At 33.7% G+C, this 21,951-nt stretch overlaps 1 protein-coding gene across 12 annotated transcripts in view; it reads left to right on the top strand.

The window, feature by feature from the left end:
- Eya1 (EYA transcriptional coactivator and phosphatase 1) overlaps positions 1–21,951 on the top strand; it is a 431,890-nt gene that overhangs the window by 319,759 nt on the left and 90,180 nt on the right. For all 12 annotated transcript variants that reach the window (XM_087190467.1, XM_087190466.1, XM_087190465.1 and 9 more), the window contains 2 exons: positions 10,037–10,119; positions 10,530–10,716. In XM_087190467.1, coding sequence (XP_087046593.1) covers positions 10,037–10,119; positions 10,530–10,716 — 270 coding nt within the window. The remainder of the gene's footprint in view (positions 1–10,036; positions 10,120–10,529; positions 10,717–21,951) is intronic.

Below are 21,951 nucleotides of genomic sequence, written 5' to 3'. Positions count from 1 at the left end.
TACTTAAGTTAAAATTTTCTTTGAAAATAAAGTAGGATACAAATGAAAACTTGGTGCTTTAGGAGCCATCTTTTATGGAAGGGGAAAAGGTCTGGCTTTCAATAACCCATCTGGCCTTCTGAGGCAGCCCCCCAGGGACCTGTGCTAACTTCTGCCGCATAGATCGTGCCCAATGATGGACATAGCCCATGGCAAAGAGGCCACGGAAGGAAAGCAAATGGACTTCTGTGAAAATACACAAGGGACAAACAGCATCCTGCTTGCTGAGTAAGTGCTAGAAAACGCTCTAAAATATGGAAGCACAGACAGGCCCCAGCAGGTTCCAGCATTCTTACTTTGGCTGAGATTCGGGTTTTTAATGTGAGTCGTTGTTCTCTGTGAAGTAGACCTTTGACCTACATGCTATTCCTTTTTTTTAAAAAAAGAAAGTTTTTTGAGGTTATGACTGGGCATTGTTCTCTAGGTTAAATCACACTGAAAACATTGATCTAATATCTTAAATCATGTTATAAATCAATATAGGCTGTGTTCTTAACTATGAAAAGGTAGAAATGTATGAATAAAAGCTTTCGGGGTTGTTTTGTTTTTAAACTGTAATTGCTTAACACCTATGGGACTGGGTAGCCCTACAGGATCTTCTAGCAAGACTGTTTCTTGTTTGTTATGGTTGACAAGGCTGCCACCCTTTCTCTGTAGGAACCCTTCACAGTGACAGGAAGAAAGGAAAATCTTGTCGTATACTGTCCTTGAATTTATATAATCTGCTTTTAAATTTACTAACCTAAAAAAGAGTTATACTAAAGTCTTTTAGAAATTAAAGAATTTTTTAAAAATTCCAAATTTATTATACTTCTTAGGTGTCATCTCTATTTTTTGTGTATGTATGATTTTTAAACAAAAATCAATCTACTTCTTATAATATTTAATTCTCTTTCAACATTACCAGTTCAGCAAATCTAAAGGGTAGTTTTGGTGTGGTATGTTAGAAAACAATGACCTGAGCATAGAGGCAGTGGTCACTCTCTAACCAAGAAGCTATGTACAAGGAAATCCTCATCCCCTACATTTTTTGAATGGAGATAAAGATCCTACTCAGCTGTCTCATGAGGTGATGTTAGAAATTACCTAAAGCAATAAATGGAAATATCAAAATGTAAATATACACCAAAAACACATGATGTGAGCCATAGCAATCTTAAGCAAAAAGAATAAAGCTGGAGGTATCATACTGACTTCAGCATATTCTTCAAAACTACAGTAACCAAAACAGCATGGTATTAGCATTAAAAACAAACACATAGATTAATGAAACAGAATAAAAAGCCCAGGAAAAAAAATCTATGGCTCTATAGTCAACTAATTTTCAACAAAAGTGACAAGAATACTTACTGGGGAAAGGACAGTCTTTTCAATAAGTGGTGCTGGAAAAACTGGATATACATGTGCAAAAGAATAAAACTACACTCCATCTCTCACCATATATACAAATGAACTCAAAATGAATTAACAACATAAAGTATTATTGCATTCTGATTTTGAGGTTTTTCATATACAGGCAAAACTCTTATTTTCATCAATATGCTTGTGACATGTCACCAACACATGGACTTACAGAGTGAGTAGTCTCTTAGGAGGGCTGTGTCTGTACCACAGCATCACTATTCAGTTAAGATGCCAATAGCTGGACTAACCAGGTTAACTTTAAGCTAGGATGCCACATGTGTGAAGTTCTTGTACCATCTCTGGGCTCTAGTGGTACTCAAGGCTAAAATCCATGACATTTTATGATCTGTTCAAAATCTATGGCATTTAATCAACTTAAAAATGTACTTAATCTGAAATTGTGCTGAACTTTATTTCTTGGAGATAACAAAAATATTTTAACTCCAGAACATGCTTATAGGTCTTGCATTTAATAATCTTTATATATTTAAATCTAAAATTATGATGAAAATCTTTCTTTATATTTGTTATTATTTTAATCCTACACATTTATAGTGTACATAATTTGATAATTAAGTGATAATTCAATAATTTTATATAAGCATTCAGTACATAATATCTGATCTTTCAAGAATAACTCTTTATGTATTATCAAAGTATACAAAATCAGCAACCGGTCTTCCAGATAGTATTTGAAAAATAAGCTCAATTATTTCTTTGATCACTTTTCCGTTCCTTGTTTTTTTAATTTCTAAATATTTCCCTCTTTTAAAAAAATTTTTATTTCTGAAAAAATAAAAATGTTGACTTTCTCTCTTGATATCTTTTGTGAGCCTTCAAGGTAGCCTTTCAAACTGACCATTGCCCCCACCATCTTCCTCAAAGACTCTCTGCAAAACTATGAAAAGCCTTCCTCTTGACCCTATACCTGACCCCTTCAGAGGCTGTGTTCTTACTGAAACCTTCCACCCCTTGCCCTGAATTAAAGTCTTCAAGTGATAGTTTTCTTTTCCATTTACTTGAGTCAAGATGGAGCCTTTCAAAGACACAGTCAGACATAGTTTACTCATATTCATCGTTGTGTGAAACAGATTTGATACATATACAAATGAACTTAAGGACTTAGGATCAGGATGAAGACAAGACTAAGGAGAACTTGTTTAAGACTGGTCTAATAAAGAGGTAAATTACACAATGTCAATTATTAGTGAGCTGAATCTCCTAGAAGGTAAAATCAGTACAAATAGGCATAGTAAAGGAAGGCTTATTGGAAAGATAGGACATGAGCTAGGCCTTGGAGGATTGGAAAATGGAGACTAACAGAAGCAGTGAGAGAGGGGAAAAAGGTATTAAGCAAGGTAAATTTTCAGGATGGCAGTGACCACACCCTGAATTAATACAGGAGGCCATACATGGGGATTCTTAGCAAGTAGCTAAGACCTCCACTAATCCTCCACCCCAAACCCAAACTCTCCCCTCCAAACCCAGATAAACACATATAACCTTGTATTTATTATTGTAAAGATAATAGCTTCCTAGCTCTCCCTCCTCTCTTCACAAGCAGAATCAGAATCATAACATTTCTGGTGTCCCGATATAATAATGTGGATAAGTTGAACATTTAAACGCTTGGGGTTTTCCATTAAAGAATCCTAGTTCTTTTTCTGAGCTGTTTTTCTTAAATAACCAAGACACTTCTGTCGTTCACCCTCACCCCCTCCCTACTTCTCTGTAAAACTATCACCCTGATCTTCACTCAAAATCTTATCCCTACCCTATGCCACAATGCAGTTCTTGCCCTTTCCTATGAAGTATTGTATTTTCTCTCCCAATCTAACCAGCTGTCTCCATGTCTGTCACCCAGCAGCCCTGTGTCAGAGCTTATGGTGCCTAAGAAAGTGATGCAAGCCAGTGTTTCTCTGTGTTGTCTTCATGACTTTGTGGAGTTTTTATGCTTTCCTTGAGGTATAGACTCATGGCACCCATAGTTTTTGCTCCACAACAACTTCTAGAGCAGTAGTTGTCCCTGTAAAAAGTACCAGTGGATACTGTTGATAGAACTAACCTGAAAAGTTGTTGTTTTGTGATTACAGATATATAATCTTTCCATTCAGTGTAAAAATTTTCAGCTTTAAAATAAGCCAGTGGAATGAAAGATAATCTCTTAGGGATATTCTGAAAAGAAAGATTTTTTTCAGTGTTCTAGAAATGAGTGTCCTCCTTCCATGCTAAAATAACAACAACGAAACCCACAGAAATTTATGGCTATATTTGTACAGAAGAGTAGAGTTTTTAAGTAGATAAGATAGATAAGATTTTCCTTTTTTTGTCACTGGGCTCAAACCTAAGGCCTCACCTGTGGTAGGCAAGTGCTTTCCTGCTGAGCCACCTTCCCTGCTCAGGCTTTCCTTTTAACTAATGGGTATAAGGTACCACCACCCTATCCTACTTGGAGAACAACTTCATTCCAGATTCTACCAAGAATTATTGGAGCAATAATGACTTGAACCAATCTCTGCTAAATTCTTTGATTGAAAAATTATGGATTCTAACTGGGAATTCTATCTACCTGGTGGAGTTTTCATGATTTCGTATGACAAAAAAAAGTGGCTATCATGTTTTCTCTTATATGAAGAACCTAAAATATAAAAGAATGAATGGATTAAAGGAGAAACGAAAGGAAAGTAGAAGATAGAATCTTGGAAGTAGAGAAAGGAATCAGGCAGAGAGAGGAGAAAAGGGAAAGGGGAGTTAAAGGGATTGAAAATGCTTGACGTATTTGTTGTAAGTATACGCCAATTCCCCAAAATAAACATCATTAGTCTGCATTACTAACATGCATTTTAAAAAATCAATTAAAAATTGAAACATTTTATCATAGAATTTTTCTGGTGTATTTTATTTATCTGGTCATGATTTTTCTCATAAAGTCATTTGTGTCTAGAAAGGAAAATACTTCTGTATTATTTTGATAAAAGAGTTCCTAACATTAAACCTGATTCTGTGATCTAAGGATGTAAGTAAAGAATCTTGTAAGTCCAGTGAGGACTTTCAAGGAATTGATGCTATAGAAGGGAGTTTTTTCTGTTCCTGTTTTCTCTGTTGTCTCCAGGTTCAAGCCTGGTGTACAGCATCCTTCTCTACAAACACTCCTGCTAGCTGCATGGGGGAGGAGGCAGGTGTAGCAGCCTCTGTACTGAAGCCTTCTTTGGGACATGGCGATTGCTATTTTGACTTTGCTTTCTGGTGTTCCAAACCTCAGGGAAAACTATCTTGGCCTGAAATCTGCATCAGATCAGTTCTCACTGTGGGACCTTTTGCTCCATACAGTTTTTAGCCCTGCTTAAGAACCACAAATGCCCCACACAGAGGCTCTGAGAAGTTTCTTCTCTTGAAGAATATGACTACTTTCTTTGTGTTAAAAAAAAAAAAAAAGCTTATCCTAGTTACCTGTTTTGGAAGCAGTTTCTAAAACACCTATTGAAATTGGTACTAAAACATGGTGGTAGTAATATGATAGTAAGCTATTTAAGTAGATAAGGTTTTCCTTCATAAAAATGAGGCACTATAGGTGTTTGGTAAATATGTGAATGTTCAGATCTTACACAAGCTCTTCTGCCTCAACAAGACTGTGATTCCTGGCTTCAAGGGAAGTCCCAAATGAATGCCTTTCAACAAGCACTCCTGAGGACTAACAGGCCATTTATTGGCTGTATTTTGAAGACATTGCTTTAAAAAATTACAGAGTTAGAAGAAAAAATCTTGCTATCTTGAGAGGCAATATACTATGGGGATGAAGAGGTTGGAATCTGGAACTAGATGGCCTGGGATTGAATCCCAGTCCTGCCACACTTGCCCATAACCTTGGGCAATTTCTACATCTGTAAAATGGGGAATATGATCATATCTACCTTGTGAAGTGGTTGTGAGGAATCAGTAGGTAAAGCAGGTTTCTGGAGCCTAGCTCAGTGTAAGCTTTCCAAAAGTTTTAAGTTCTTGTCACTTCTATTTTGCTTCGTGTGTGTGTGTTTATTATACTTAAATCCTATAGAATTATCCATGAGAAAATTTTAATGAATTTTTAAACTTTCCATAAAACAATACAGAGTAAAATCAGACAGACCCATGTTTGAATTTTAGTTTCCTTGCTTCTTTGTTTTTGTTTTTTTTGGTACCGGGGATCAAACTCAGGACCTTGCACTTTTGAGGCAGGCGAAGTGCCGCTGAGCTAAATCCCTGGGCCCTCATTGTTTCTTTACTGCAGAATGTTGATACTCCCTATAATATCAAGTTTCAGAGTATAAAGCATGTGAAAAGATCAGTATACTCTCTAATAATATAGTAGGTACCTAGTGGGCGTTATCTATTTTTACTGTTATTATATTTTGTGCTCTGGGGATGTTTTATGGGTCAGGTAAAATATCCAGTCATGTATATGCTCCAGTATTTGTCGTTAGCCTGTATTATAGGGGGTGAGACTAATAGGTTTAATTAGGACTTGTTATTTTACTGCTTAATTAACCAGTAGTAATTCATTTTAAATGCTGATTATCAAGTCATGGATGTATAGTATTGTGAATATACTCACACGTATATATCACACAGACAGATTGGTGAATTGAATGATAGATACACATTCTAAAGATAGGAAGGTAGGTAAATAAGGAGATAGACATAAATCTTAGGGGAAAGAGGAAATGGGGTCTGGAGGGCTTTTTTAAGGATGGCTGTTTTTAACCTATGCTAAATTATGAAGTTCAATAAAAGGTAGCCAGGATTTGACAGGACCAAATAAAAGCTGTGAGAAGTAGAATTTAGGAGAGCTGCATGTTGGTTCATCAGTGTTAGGCTGGGATGTTCGGTGGGGATGGGGCTTTCTGGGTGGAGACCAAACTTGTCCAAAAGATAAACAGGGAAGAGACTGGCTAAGGCCTATAAATAAGCCCTGCTAAGGAATTTGTCTTTTATTCTGAGGGTTACAGGGAGTCACTAAAGGTTACTTTTAAAATAGGAGAGTGAAAAGATCAGTCACACGCAATAGAGACAGTTTCTCTTGCCTTGAGAGACAATGATGGCTAAGAACGCAGTATAGGAAGCGGTGGTAGAAGTTGAATGCTGGTAGCCTGGCCCAAGAAAGCAGCTCTGAGTGCCTGAGTCCTACTGTAGGCAGGTGAAGCAGCCCTGCAAACTTGATTCTGGTGATGAAAAATTAATATGGCCTAAGCCTGATTCTCTAATCTGTACACCTCGCCCTGAAGCAAGTGAGATGTTTGGAAGTTGCATTAAGTCTCTCAGGCCACTGGGGTGCCATTAAACTCTGGCTTCAGCACACTAAATGGAATGGAATCTCAGCCTGCAGTCAGCCAGTAAATGAGTATAACTTATGTTGAGTTCCAGCTAATGTACAGTCTTAGAAGTAGCCTTAAGTCTGGAAAGTCACTGGGGTACAATTTGGAGCACTGAACTGTGATTTACTTGGCCATACCCTAGTGGCCTGTATGTGCCAATATAGCTTCCATGGTCTTTTCTACTTTGTTCCAGGGAATAACTTATAGAATGAAAACATCCATTTTAAAATATATTTTCTACGTCTTATTCCTTTTTTAGTGGATAGGGATTATTGAGGTCAGTATTTATTGCTCAAAAATGTGCCATTTAAATGAAAGTAGCAAGTTATAACCTAAAAATGTATAGTTTAAATAAAAGTAACAGGTCATAATGCAAAGTAATTTTTCCTATCAAATGTATATAATAACTGAAGTTTTTAAAAAGCACAGCTTTTTCCAAAAGAAGTTCAGATTTCATTTCACAAAGGATTTAAACTGTTTATCATTTAAAATTTGCTTTATATATAATGTTGTTAATTAATTGTTCTCTGACAAAAAAATGCACAAGGAATGAGTAATATGCCCATGAGTTCCAATGTTTATAAAACACAATAAAACTGATATTATCCTGATAAGTGCTGTGAGATCCCAATCATTCTTTCATTCCTATGCAGTTATCACTATGGGCCTGACATTTATGTTTAATAAATATGTGATTGTCACATGCAAATGAACAACACTGTTAAACCCCATGCTGGAAGCCCTGGTGCTTGTGGTGGAGCATTAATAGTGTACAAGCTCTTAGATGAGGTAGGTGTTCTGGGAATCTTGAACAATGGACAGAAATGTACAAATGAAGAAACCTCAAGGGCTGGGGATTTAGCTCAGTAGTTCTGCCACCTGCCTTGCAAGCATAAGGACCTGAGTTCGATCCCTGATACCAAAAAAAAAAAAAAAAGAAAGAAACCTCAAATATGAGTCTGTGTGATAAATAAGTTTGAAACTGTCTTAGGAAATAGTTTCCCTTCTTAATAAAAATAACTTTTTGGATCAGGTTTTCAAAGTTCATAGATGCTTGATAGGTGAGAAGAAGCATTCTAGATATATAAAGATATTAAGTAATTTCTATCTAATTTGTGAAACTAAAAAGAGGAAAAAGATATGCAGAGGAGAATTTTAGAAGTTTTTGCTATTTTAAATAATGCCTGTTTGTGTGACTGATAATATGTTGTTTTTTGGTTTTTGGTTTTTGCAGTAGGTATGGGAATTGAACCCAGAACTTTCACACTGAACTACATCCCCAAACCTTTATGTTTTCATTTGAAATAGAATCTGCTCAGGTTAAGCTCTAACTTGTGATCTTCTTGCTTCAGCCTTCCATGGTGCTGGTCATTGTGCTTTCTAAAACATTATCACACTTGATGTTTAAGGACTCTGTGAAGTAGAATTTTTGTAGATAAGAAAATAATGTCTTAGAGTGCCAATGTAACTTGTTCGAGATCCAAATAATTCATACCTGATGAATGAAAAACTCTAATCTATGTTTTTTGACTCTTAAACCAGTAATTAAATGTTCAGTAGTAGGCAAATAATTGTCATATACCAACTACCATGTTTTATACTTGAAGCAACCTATGAATAACAAGTTCACATTGAAGACTTCCTCCAGGTTTTACCAGTGCGTTTATTGCCTCTCCCACTCATTTGTGATAAAATTTTAATTTTAAAAATGGCTTTTATTTCTCAAGCAACACAGAGGTTCTAAGGTAGAAAATTTAGAAATGTACATGTTTGAATATGAAGTGAGTGTAGATTCATTACTTCAGAGATAACGAGAGATTTTGGTGCTCTAATGAGATCAACAAAAATAGTATTGTTGTTTTCGTTTTTATTTTCACAAAAGAATGTGGAAAAATTTTCCATGTCATGAAACATCAATAATAGTTTCCAAGTATTCCATTTTCTGAATAGCACTTACTGAGAACTTGGGGCTGCTTTCTGAATATACTTGTTAGAAACAGCATTGTAGATCATCTTTGAATAAATTCATAATTTTTTTCTTGGGGTAAATTCCTGACTTCAAAATTTCTGGGTTAAATGGTAGACAAAATTTCCTAAGTATTAGCTCAATAAACCAATAGAAATCTCATGCCTGTTTAAATCTCATTTTGCAGTTTATAAATAGCTTTTCTTTTTTACACAATTACCAGTCCCTGATGTTTTTTTAAAAATCTTTACCAATAGAAGCATCAAAAATAGCATATTTTTGTTTTGTACAGCTTAACAGTAAGATAGTAAATAATATCAGGAATAAGATTTGGTCTTATGTTTCATTCTGCACAGTGCCTACTGTTTATTGTTTGAATAAGGGCATTCAACAAGTAGAATGCTGACTTGATGGTAACATGTAATAGATAAAACACTGACCATTTTCCTTCTTGGTTTTTGTTGTAACAAATTCTTTGAGTGCTGCCATTTGTTCTTTTGTGGAATGAAATAATGAAATAGCTTTCCCAGTGGGCCATTATAATGACCATGTAAATAATGACATTTTAAGTCATTGTAAATTCTTCGAAGTAGCATTACAGTATTTGAGATAATAGGAACCTTAAACATCCATTCATTTTACACTATGCATATTTCTTTTTTCTGTACATTTTCATATCTGGGAAAATGTACAGCATTTGTATATTATTCTCGGATCTATGTTCAACTCATTTGCTCATTCTTAAAATTTGATTCATTTCTTTTGTTGTTGCATTAGAGGAGTTCTTTATATATTCTGGAGGTTTTTTCTCTTTCTAATTATTTTATTTTTAGTATACGTTTCTACTATATAATGATCACATTCCTTCTGAGGAGTTGGTACCTGTACATAACACATCTTAATCTTTTTCATCTCTTTCCCCTCCCCTCTGTTCCTATCCCTCCATCAAAGCATATTTCATGTAAAGATCTTAGTATGTTTTCACAAACTGAAATGGAAAACTCAGGGTCTAATTTTGTATAATTTGTAATTTTGTGTAATTTTGTTCTCAGCTCATATGAATTAATCTTGTAATCAGAAATTTAAACTTCTTTACTTTTTAATTCTTCATCTTCCAGTGAAATTGAAATGGTTGACCAATAAAATGTTATTCATGTCAAAGGATTCTAGTGTTGAAGATAAACCAAACTCCAACTGTGCCTTACCCAAATGATATTTTCCAGTAGTCACATTATTCTGTGTGGCTTGGTGAGCTATATTTCTTTTCATTTTGTTTTAGGTAGCAGTTTTACAACATCGTCAGGATTATATACAGGAAATAATTCACTCACAAATTCCTCTGGATTTAACAGTTCACAGCAGGTAATTTATAAAGCCCATTCAACTTCTGAAATATTTTTAAATACAGCATGATTTTATTACACGAAGAAAGATCTGCTTATATATTAATCTATAATGAGAGCTCTCCTAAGCTTTTCAAGAGTTGTTTTATTTCCTTTTAAAAATATCTATTGCAGTGTTTTATGGTAAGTTGTTTAGTTTTTGGATGAGGTTAATTTTACTAGTACTGTACGCTAGAATAGAATATGTGTGAGAAATGCATATCATCTTGTATAAAATTTGTTTTCAGTCTAAGCTCTTCAGTAAATGTGTATTTGCTTATATAAATGCAGAAAAGAAACAGAAACAGCAGCATTTATAATTGCACTTTGAAATGCAAATAAAAAAATAAACATGTTGACAAATTATTCCTGTGTGGTTTCATTTGGTAGGACTATCCCTCATATCCCAGCTTTGGCCAGGGTCAGTATGCACAGTATTACAACAGCTCTCCATACCCAGCACATTATATGACAAGCAGCAACACCAGCCCCACGACGCCGTCCACCAATGCCACTTACCAGCTGCAGGAGCCGCCGTCTGGCATCACAAGCCAAGCCGTTACTGATCCCACAGCAGGTAATTTGTGCATTTTATTAGTCCTGCAGGCTATATTTCTAGTGGTTTAAATGCATTTTCCGACAGTCATATATTCATGCAGTGGTTGCACATTTTGGACAAGTTTTGGCAAAGACTAAACATAAGTTATGCAGCATGATCATGAAATTTGCTTTATTTCTGTTTGATTTTTAATAGAAAGTGTATAAGCCTAAAAAGTACATGAAATAGAGATTTTACGTGTAAATATTCTCAACTCTCCAGATGTATGTATATATTTATTTGTAGCTTTTTAGAAATATAATTTGAGGGCCGGGGATTTAGCTCAGTGGTTCTACTGCCTGCCCCATAAGCGCAAGGACCTGAGTTTGATCCCCAGTACCAAAAATAAATAAATAAATAAAAGAAATGTAAGGTTTAAAAAAAGAAATATAATTTGAAATATTTTGGTATAACTCTAAATCATTTATAGATACCATCTATTGAATATGAGAATAAATGGCATTGCCTACAATTTAATATTCATTATTAAATAATGTTTTTCATCAAAGCAATACATTTGCTGAAGGTTAAAAACATCAGTTAACGTCAAGTATTGACTGTGGAAGCCAGCAAGCCCCTGCCACGCCCCTTCCCACTCCTGGTGTACTGTGAATTTCATAACCTTGCGTGAGACTGTGGATGTTGTTCATCCTTCCATACAACCCTTGAGGGCCTTTCAGATGTGAACTTCTCCACCTCTGGACATGTTACTACATTATCTCTTTGACACTTCTTCCCCTTTATTGATTCTTTCTTTCTGGAACTCTTCAGGTTGTATGCTTAGTTTCCTGATTTGATATTCACTTACATTTTATTTTCTCTTATACTTCTTGCCTCCTTGACTTAACTTTTTAAAATGTAGTCATTGCTTTCATAGATTATCAGACAAGCTATTAACCTCAAAAAGCCAGTTTTCTTCCTCTTGCCTATTTCTAGAGCTGTAACCCACTTTACTGCTACAAGTTGGGTTAAAGAAGACATACCTGATGTAATATTACAGTGCTAATTCTAGATGGTTTTCACAAATCATAAAAAAGATTTTCTGACTGATGCTAATTTAATTTTGACTATAGGAGTCATTTGTAAGTATTAACAGATGCCTCTCATCCTTTAAGTTTCTGTGTTCTACCTTTTCTCTTTTGTAAAAAAAAATATATATATAAACACTTTTATTCTAAAGGAAGACATTACATCATTCTTAAATTTGTCCTCTAACTCCAAATGATTACTATTTATGCTACACATTTCAGCTTTAAACATTTTTATCTTTGATCGTCATATTCCATTTATCTTTATTTCCAAAAAACTAACTCAATATTCTATTTTTCACTCAGTTCACATGTGTAAATACAGCTTCCATGGAACTGAGTATATGTATCTCTTTGCTGTCTTTTTTTTTTTTTTTTTGGTACTGGGGATTGAACTCGGATCCTCACATTTGCAAGACAGACGGCATAATCACTGAGCTAAATCCCCAGCTCTTTTCTGTCTTTTAATAAAATTTCACTCCTATTAATCACACTAAAGAGAAACGTTTTTTAGAATATATGGAACTTATTGTAGAATTTGTATTGAATTTTCCTCTCCACTTCCATAAACTTCATATGTGCATCCTAAGGAAAAATTATGGCTTTCATCAACTTTGGGGAGAGCTCCTGTGTGAGAACATGTGTACCATGAAGTTTCTTGAGGACTAAATGGCATTTGAAAAGAGGGTAACTATGCGATGAGAAGTAGAAAAATGTTTTATGGGCTGTGCAATAATAGAATGAAAAAATGAGAAAGCAAGAAGTTTTAATCATGATATTTTGTTGTGCATGGTACAGTGTAAATAAATTGGTTAAGACTTATTCTTGTTGCTTAAATAAAGGTTGATTAGAGTTTCACCATTTGGTCTCATTCTGAGACTTTGTCGCTCTCATTGAGTTTGACATTGTCTTAATATTTTATTTATAAAAGGAATGCCATGTGAAAGAATGGGTGGCTGGGCATGAAACTGTGCTACATGGGAACAATACAAAATTACAAATTTCAAAATGTATATATAATGTTTTTTGCAAAAGTTTTGAATGATGTGTTTTAGCTTTTGAATTAAAAAAAGCTCCATGACTTGGGTACTTATTTAAATTTCATTATAAATTGACCTGGGGAAAATATATTTTTCAGATTTCTTATATTTATCACATCTTACTAAAATGAAGATTTATGAATCAGCCTTTCTTGTGTTATGCAATTGGAAGTGGGAAGTTTACCGAGTTTCCACATTGAAAAAATATATGGATTCCTTTAAAATTTCAAAGATTTGGTCTGGGTTTTGTTTTGGTTTTGATATTTATAAAAAGACTATGGATTTAGCCAAATTTTTTCTGGCTTTAACTCACTTTTCTTACCAGTCATATATAAAATTATAGGTTTGTTCTTCTTAATGAAAAAGACATTTGAATGGTAAAGTACATACATTCATAAAATGAAAGAACTAAATGGAATGATTTAATAAACATAATCTGATAGTTTCTGTTTTGAGATAGAAATAAAAAGTAATGAAAATAATGAATGTCTGTTTTTCTTGAAATAATTTCAAGTGTTTTATTTTAATAGTCTATTGGATTTATAGTTAGTGTTTTATAGTATAGTAAAGTTAGCCATTTTTTGACTTTATGTATGGCCAGTTTTCAGCCTTTTCATTTCATAATATTATGCAGCTAAGACAAATCTACAGGTACATGTGCAGCTCCTCTTATCTTTCATGATGTCTGTTCTTGCATTATTCATAGGATTATTGTGTCCTGATGAGGGCCAGGGATTTAGCTCAGTGGTTCCGCCACCTGCTGTGCAAGCACAAGGTCCTAAGTTCGATCCCCGGTACAAAAAAAAAAAAAGTAAAACAACCTAATGAATAAATATAGATAACTGTGGAAAGTCTTTTCAAGGCAAACATATAAGGACTGATTTGTTATATTTTTAAGGATATTTGAAGAATAAGTACCTTTTAAGCCCATGATAATATGCAGTATTACTCATGAGCATGTATTTCCTCGTAAATGTTAAACTCAAAAATCAAGTGAAATTAACATACACTTCTCAGAAGAAGTAGTACAAGTAGCCAATAAATACATGAAGAAATGTTTGGCATCAGTGATCATTAGATGCAAATTGAAACAATACTGAGATTCCATCTTACTCCAGAAAAAATGGCTGTCATCAAGAAATCAAATAACAACAAATATTGGTGAGGCTGTGGAGAAAAAGGAACCTGTCTTCATTGTTGGTGGAAATGTAAACTAGTGCAACCACTATGGAAATAAGTGTGTAGATTCCTTGAAAAACTAAAAATAGGAATTCCGCTTAATCTAGCTATTCTCCTTCTAGATGTCTTTCCAAAAGAGCTAGGGAATCATATTATGATAATATATACATATCTATATTTATGGCAGCACAATTCATAATTGCTAAATCTTGGAAGTAGCCCATATGTTCATTAACAGATGAATGGATAAAGAAAATGTATTGACACATAATGGAATACCACTATGCCATAAAGAAGGATAAACTTGACTCACTTATAGGAAAATGGATCCACCTTAAGAACATGATGTTAAGTGAAATAAATTGGAACAAGCTTAAATACCACATAGTTTCTTCTATATAAGAAATCCAGAATATAAAAGCAAAATAAAAAATAGATAATAGGATGTAGAGAGATAAATTCTTTCTCAAATGGGAAGGGAATCAAGATTGTGGGAGAGAGGGGGAGGAGAGGGAAAGGGGATGCAAAAGGAATTAAGGTGTGTTATGTACGTGTACCAACTCCCCATAAGGAATGTAATCATTTTCTGCAAACATGTACTACTAAAAACTAAAAACTGAAAAAAATTTATATTTATAATTAAATATTGAAAGCTATATGCTCCTTTTAAATAGACATAATTATTTCATTAAAATATATAACTTGAATATAAAAATTTAATCTCCAATTTTTAGTCTATTTTAAAAATTAAAAATAGTCGATATTTTATAGCGTGAGTTTGTTAGCTACACATTGATGATCTTAATAGAACAGTTTACATCATCTGGAGTTATGTAAGAATCTATGCACTTCAAGAAATATAGTAAGATATTATCTGCTTACTGAGCAAGATTTCAATTTATTTATTAGATTAAAAAATTTATGTTTACTCTTCAACTAGTGATGCCAGTCCCTCTCAGTCCCCAGTTGAAGGACATCTTGGTTGCTTTCACTTTGCAGAAGTTATGCACAAAGTTGGAAGAAACTTTGGGTGCAAGTTTTTGTATATATGTAAGTTTTCAACCTATTTGGGTAAATACCTAGGGATGTGATCCTGGATTATATGGTAAAATTATGTTTAGCTTTGGAAGAACCTGCCAAACTATATTCCAAAGTGACTGAACCATTTAGCATTCTCACCAACCGTGAATGAGCTCTTGTTGCTCTGCATCATGGTCAGCTCTTAGAGCTGCCAGTATTTTGGATTTGGCCATTCTAATAGCTATGCAGTGGTGTCTTGTTTTAGTTTGCAGTTCATTAGTGAGACACGATATGGAACATCCTTTTACATGCTAACATACCATCTGTATATTCTCTATTGTGAAGTGTCCATTCAGATCTTTTGCCTACATTTAATCAGGTTTTTTGTTTGAGTTTTAAGAATTCTTTGTGTATTTTGAATATAAGTCCTTTGTCAGATAATGTGTTTTGCAAATATGTTTTTCCCAATCTATGCCTTGACTTCTTGTCTTTTCTTTCTTTTAACAATGTCTTTCCCAAAGTAACTTTTAATTTTAATGAATTCTAACTTGTCAAAATTTCTCATGAATCACACTTTGATATTGCATCTAAAAACTTGTTGCTAAACCCAAGGTCACCTAGATTTTATCTTATGTTATCATCTAGACATTTCATAGTTTTATATTTTACATCTAGGTCTCTGATATATTTTGAAGTAATTTTTGTATAAGGTCAGGATATAGATTTTTTAAAAGTGTATGTTCAGTGTAGTTCCAACATCATTTATGGAAAGATTATATTTTTCCATTATATTTGCTTCTCTGTCAGAAATTGGTTGACTGTAAGTGCTTCTATTTCTGGACTTTCTATTTTGTTCCACTGCTTATTTGTTCTTTCACTGATACCAGAGTGTTTTACTACAAGGTGTGACTGAAAAAATACAGTAAATGTTTAAATTTTAAAAATTTGTTACAATAAAAGCACATTTCCCTCAAAAAACTTCCTCTCATTTTGAACACAATTATTCCATCTTTCTTGCCACTTTATGAAGCAGTTGAAAAGTCCTCTTCCATGAGTATCTTTAGTTGCACTGTTGTAGTTGGTTCAATGTCCTGAATCAATTCAAAATATTTACCTTTCATGAACATTTTGACTTTGAGGAGGAGTCAGAAGTTGCACAGTGCCAGACCTGGTGGCTAAGATGGATGAGGACACACTAATGTTTTTATGAACCTGCATTTCCATTGGATGGAATTTGGCAGCAGTATTCACTGTATTTTTGATCATACCTCATAAAGACACTTACAAAAGAGGACTTCCAGGACTGCTTGAAAAAGTGACAAGAATGATGAGACAAGTGTGTTGGAAGGGCAAGGGGGAGTATTTTGAGGGGTATTAATGACAATGTGTCTTTTACTGCAATAATTGTTAAAAATTTAAACATTCACCTTATATTTCCATCACACTTCATACAGCTTAATATTAAATCTTACAGTCAAAAATTTCAGTTCTGTTACTTTGTTATTATCCTCCAAAATTGTGTGGTTTAATCTAGGGCAGTAGTGGTAAACGTATGGCACACGTGCAAGGGCGATCTGTTTATATCATTGAAAGCTCTAAAAGGTTTCCCATCGCTGGTCTAGGTCTTTTGCCTCTACGTTTAAACTATAGAATCAGCATGAACTATAGAATCAACATTCACAGAGTAAATTTCTGGGATTTCATCTGGAATTAAGTTGCATGTATAGATCAACTTGGAATAAACCGACATCTTTACAGTGCTGAGTAGTCCCATCCGTGTATATGGACTATCTCTGCATTTATTTACATCTTTTTGATTTTTTTTTTTTTGTACCAGGGATCAAACTCAGGACCTCGTGCTTGCCAGGAAGGCTTTGATTTTTTTTTTTTAGTCAGAGCTTTGTGCTTTTCCTCATATAGATCTCGTACAATTTTTTTAGATTTATACCTATTTCTTTCTCTCCCTGTTGCTTTCCCTCCCTCTCTTTCCTCTTTTTTGGTGGTACATAAATGAATATTTTTTGTCTGTTGCTTTATGTCTCACAACATTGGTATAATTATTAGTTCCAAGAGTAATTTTCTGTTAATTCTCTAATATGTTCTACCTAAGCCATTGTCACCAATAAACAAAAACAGTTTTATTTATTCTCTCCCAATTTGTGTATCTTTTATTTCCTTTTTTTGGCTTATTACTTTACAAGGATTTCCAGTATAATGTTGAATAATAGTAGAGAGGACACGCTTGCTGCCTTCTTGATTTCAGAAGAAAATATCTATTTCCTCACTATTAAGTATAATGTTGATTGTAGGTTTCTTTAGATGTCCTTTATGAACTCAGGGAAGTTCCTCTCTATTCCTAATTTGCTGAGAGTTTTTGTCATGGATGGCCGTTGGATTTTTTTCAAATACTTTTGCCATATCTGTAGATAAGATCATGGTTTTTCTTATTTAGCCTATCACTGTAATAAGTTTTCAGATGCTGACCCAACCTTTCAGACCTGAAATAAATTTTATTTAGTCATTCTGTATAACTCTTTTTAAAGTGTAATTCTTTTTATATGTTCTTAGATTTGGTTTGCTAATATTTGTTAAAAATATTTTTATCTCTAGTCATGAAAAATACTTGTCCATGTTTTTATGACATGTAATGTTGATGTCTGGTTTTAGAATTACAGCAATGCTGGCTTCATTGAATTAGGAAGCTTTTCCTTTGCTTCTGTTTTCTGAAACAGATTACAGAAAATTCAAATCATTTATTCATTGCATATTTGATAGGCTACATCAGGGAACTCATCTGGGCCAGTGCTTTCTGTCAGAAAGATTAATTATGATTTAATTTCTTCAATGGATGTAGATCTATTAAGATTATCTATTTCTCCATGTGTGAGTTTTGGTAGATTATCTTTCAAGGAATTGGTCTATTTCATCTGGTTTATCAAATCTCTGGGCCTAAGGTTTTCATAAGATTCTTTTATTATCCTGTTAATATCTATGGAATCTCTAGTGATGGCCTTCATTTTCTATAGTAAAGGTTTGTGTATTCTCTTCTTCTTATTTTGACTAACCTGGCTAGGGGTTAAATTGTTAATTGATCTTTTAAGAAACCAGTTTTGATGGTTTTCTCTATTTTTTAAAATTTCAATGGCTTCTCTTCATTATTTCTCATCTTTTTGAATTAGCTTGCTTTTCTCTTTCTAGTTTGCTAAGACTGAAGTTTAGATGATTCACTTTAGATCCTTCATCTTTTCTAGCATATGAATTCAGTTCTCTAAATTACTTTCTAAGTATTCTTTTTGTTGTTTGTAACAAAATTTCATTTTCATTGACTTCAAAATATCATTATTTTCATTTTAGTTACCATAGGAACCCTCTCTTTCAGTGAGGCATATATTATAAACATGTTACAGAAAAAAAACTTAGAATTTTGATGGTATACGTTGTAATTAGTCACAATTACCCATTTATTGAGAATGTGTTTACTTTCTGAGAAGTGTATTCTATGGTAAAGTAAAATTACACAATCCGTAAAAGAAAACTTTGGTCAGAATCAACTTTTGCTTATTATAATTAAATCCATAACTACCTTAAATCTTTTTTTTTAATTCCTTTATGTTTTTATTTTTTGGTTTTTTTTTTATTTTTTTGTTTTGTTTTGTTTTTTGTTTTTGGTACTGGGGATCAAACCCAGGACCTTATGCTTACGAGGCAGGCGCGGCACCACTGAGCTAAATCCCTGGCCCTACCTTAAATCTTAAATGATGAGATTTACTCATTTTTTAATTTCTTTTAAAAAATCTTTAGTAAGTCAATGATTTTCTTCAATGCTCAAAGGACAAAGGGGGAGAATAATGTTTAGAGTGTTTTTTGCTAATATCTAAAGTAATATTTTGTCTCTTAGCTCGAAGCATGGATTGGAATACCTTGTACTGAACTCTCAGGTAGATGGTTATCAACACAATAAAAAACATATTTTTTAAAAAGTGATAATTTAACAACTTATGAGTATTTTCATAAAGGAATTTTTAAAAATAAATTGACTTTTCTCAAAAAGCACTTAAGCCATTGCTTTAAACATACTTTTTCTTTGAGATAAAACTCATGAATAATCAAAATGTGAACACTAATTTGTAATCTAGTTACTGAGTGTATTCAAATAATTTGGCTTGAAGACATACTTTTGTCCAAAATCTCTTAGAGCATTTTATAATAATTAAGGTAGCTATAATCATAATAATACCAGTAAAATATAATCAAATATAATTTTGTCCTTAGAGATTTACATTCAGTATCACACACAATCTTATTACACAGCCGTGAGCAACCTACTATTTGTCCCCATTTTACAGAAGAGAAATATGAGGAACATAGCTCTTCGATATTTGATTAACATTAGGTAGTAAGCTGTAGAATTTTGAGTCTGAATTCTTATGAAATGACTTCTGACAATGTGTTTTTAAAATGTTTCAAGGCAGTCAAGGAGAGGAAAAAAATGAATGGTGAATAAAACATTTTAGGCTAGTGTAAAGTAAAAGCCACAATTACTTATTAGGAATGAATTTTAGTATGAATACCATAAAAATAAGTTTTTCACAGAATTTGTTCATTTGAATTTGTTACCAAAATCTCAGTGTTGAAATTCACCTCCACTCTTGCTGACTGCATGCAGACAACTTAGTGGTTAAGGTGATGTACAGGAATTTTGCCAATATTGAATTTCAAGTGACTGAGGAAAAATCAGTACAAGAGGGAATTCAATATGCATGGGAAACCTATTTGTTCCTGTACTTCTTTGATCCCTGCCAAGGCACAAGAAAGTAGAGCAAAGTGCTCAAAAAACAGGAATGTTCTTGTGCAGTTGCAGAACTCTGAGCTCTCACAGGAACTCAGTGTGACAGGGTGAAAAACTAACCTGCCAGACATCTTCCCTACAAATGCCGGTGATTGAGGTCTCCTCTATAATCCCTTACGTGCCATGAGTGTTCGCTGTGGACATGATCCAGAGGTTTGCAATAGCTTGCATTGAGATGCCTACATGTTGCTGAGTGAACCGTTTAGAAAATCTGTAGGCCGTACTTAGCTCATTTCCACAGATGCCTATGGACTTTGGAAAAGTTTACAATTTGTTCAGCTCAAAAATAAACCATTTCAGTAAAACAGTTTCAACTAACTTTTTTGGAAACATGTGTCAGCAAAACAAATATTTGTATCTAAAATAGCTAGGCTATTAAGATGTGAGAAAGCAAAACAGATGTTTGTTTTAGGTTGCTGGATTTGTCTTGATGGCATTTGTTTCTTTTCGTTTTCTTCAGAACATACACTGCATTAAATTTACTGAGATTATATAATTCATAGAAGTAAAGCTCGCTCTTTGTTTTATATTGTCAAGAATGTAATAAAAATAAGTTTTGTTACCTTTGAATTTTGGACTTGGCTTCTAAGAAGTGAAAAGTTCAGTCTTTCAGCATTTATCCATTTGTATGCCCTATCACAGGTTTGTCTAATATTTGGATTATTTGACCAGAAGTCAGGATGTCTTATAGAGTCAATTTTAGTACATTGGATTCCAAGATATCATCCTTACTTATATTTCTGTACAACATATAATTTGTATATGATCAAAATAAATCATAAATTATTGAGCTAGTTTACTTACCCTCCCATTTATTATTTTATACTTTTTCATAACTAATTGATTCCTTATTTAAAATGATTGTAAATTATTAAGCACTCTAAGAGACCAACACAAGTCAACACAGCAAGTATCCTCACTTAAGTTGGAGGACATCAGGATGGACTGACTCAGTTTTTTACCTGGAGAAGTTTGGAAAGAGGATATGTAGTTACTTCTGTTTGACATCCTTCTACTTCATTAAACTGGGATTGGGTGGTTCAGTGAATTTTGGATTAAGTGTTAAATAAAGGGAAGAGTGGTAGATTAATGGCTACCAATTTTGTTCTGAGCTTGATATCCAAATTTGTAAATTTAGTAAAAATATTTAGTAGTGCATTTTAAAAACTTAATAATTCATCAGCATAGGGTGAAATTATAAAGACACAAAAATGCTTACAGAGAAGAGTAAACCTCCTCCTGACCTTCTGTACCCAGCCCCTGGTTTTATCAGCTGTTTCAAGCATACAGTTTGTTTATATAAACATACACCTGCTACCTGTCCACAGTCACTCCCCTCTCTCAAGTATGCATATTTTTTTCTTTTTCTTTCTTTTCTAATGCATTAACTCAGTTAATTCTAGCCCAACTGTATGAGATGCCAACAGTGTTGTACTGCCCCTATTTTACAGAGTACAAGCTAAAGCAAGGTCAGTAACAACAATAGGATTTACCCTCTGGAAGCCTGGATTACACTGAGCTCTTGATCAGCAAAGCATTCTAATGGGCAAAAAAATTAAAATGTAAACAAAAATTCCCAAAAGGTAACAGCTATGTGATATTCATTTAATCATTTATAGCACTCAGCAGAGGTGTATACTGTGAAGTACTCAGTTAAATATGTTTTAAATGAAGGAGCCCTGCTGACTGATAAAGTAATGCAGGCCTGAAGTTAAAGAGAAGAGCTATGTAATACAGTGTATTTGAGGTCACCTTGAAATGTAAGTATTACTCAAATTATTAAACCAATTTTATATAGCTTGAGCCAGTTGCATACACTTTCTCTTTTATCTTACACTTTTCCAAATCTGTTCCAGCCCCACTCCCTTTTTTTCCTAATTAATAATTACCTGTTATGAGCTTGCTTAAGGAATAACTTGCCACAACATCTCTTTACTATATTTTCCTTCCTTTCTTCCCCCATTCTTTATTTTGCCTTCCTTTTTCTTTCCTTCTTTCCATTTCTTTATTCACTATTCATGTTGACAAATGTAGAAATAATGATGTATTAAGGAAAATGGAAGTCATCCATTTCATGTAAAAGTGGGCATCTTAATCT

This window comes from Heterocephalus glaber, unplaced genomic scaffold (genome assembly GCF_053883595.1).
Source record: "Heterocephalus glaber isolate CG9 unplaced genomic scaffold, H.glaber_assembly_v1.0 deba00001553, whole genome shotgun sequence".
NCBI classification, from domain to species: Eukaryota; Metazoa; Chordata; class Mammalia; order Rodentia; family Bathyergidae; genus Heterocephalus; species Heterocephalus glaber.
The sequence above is the reverse complement of the archived record's forward strand: the minus strand, read 5'-3'. Positions and strand labels throughout refer to the sequence as shown.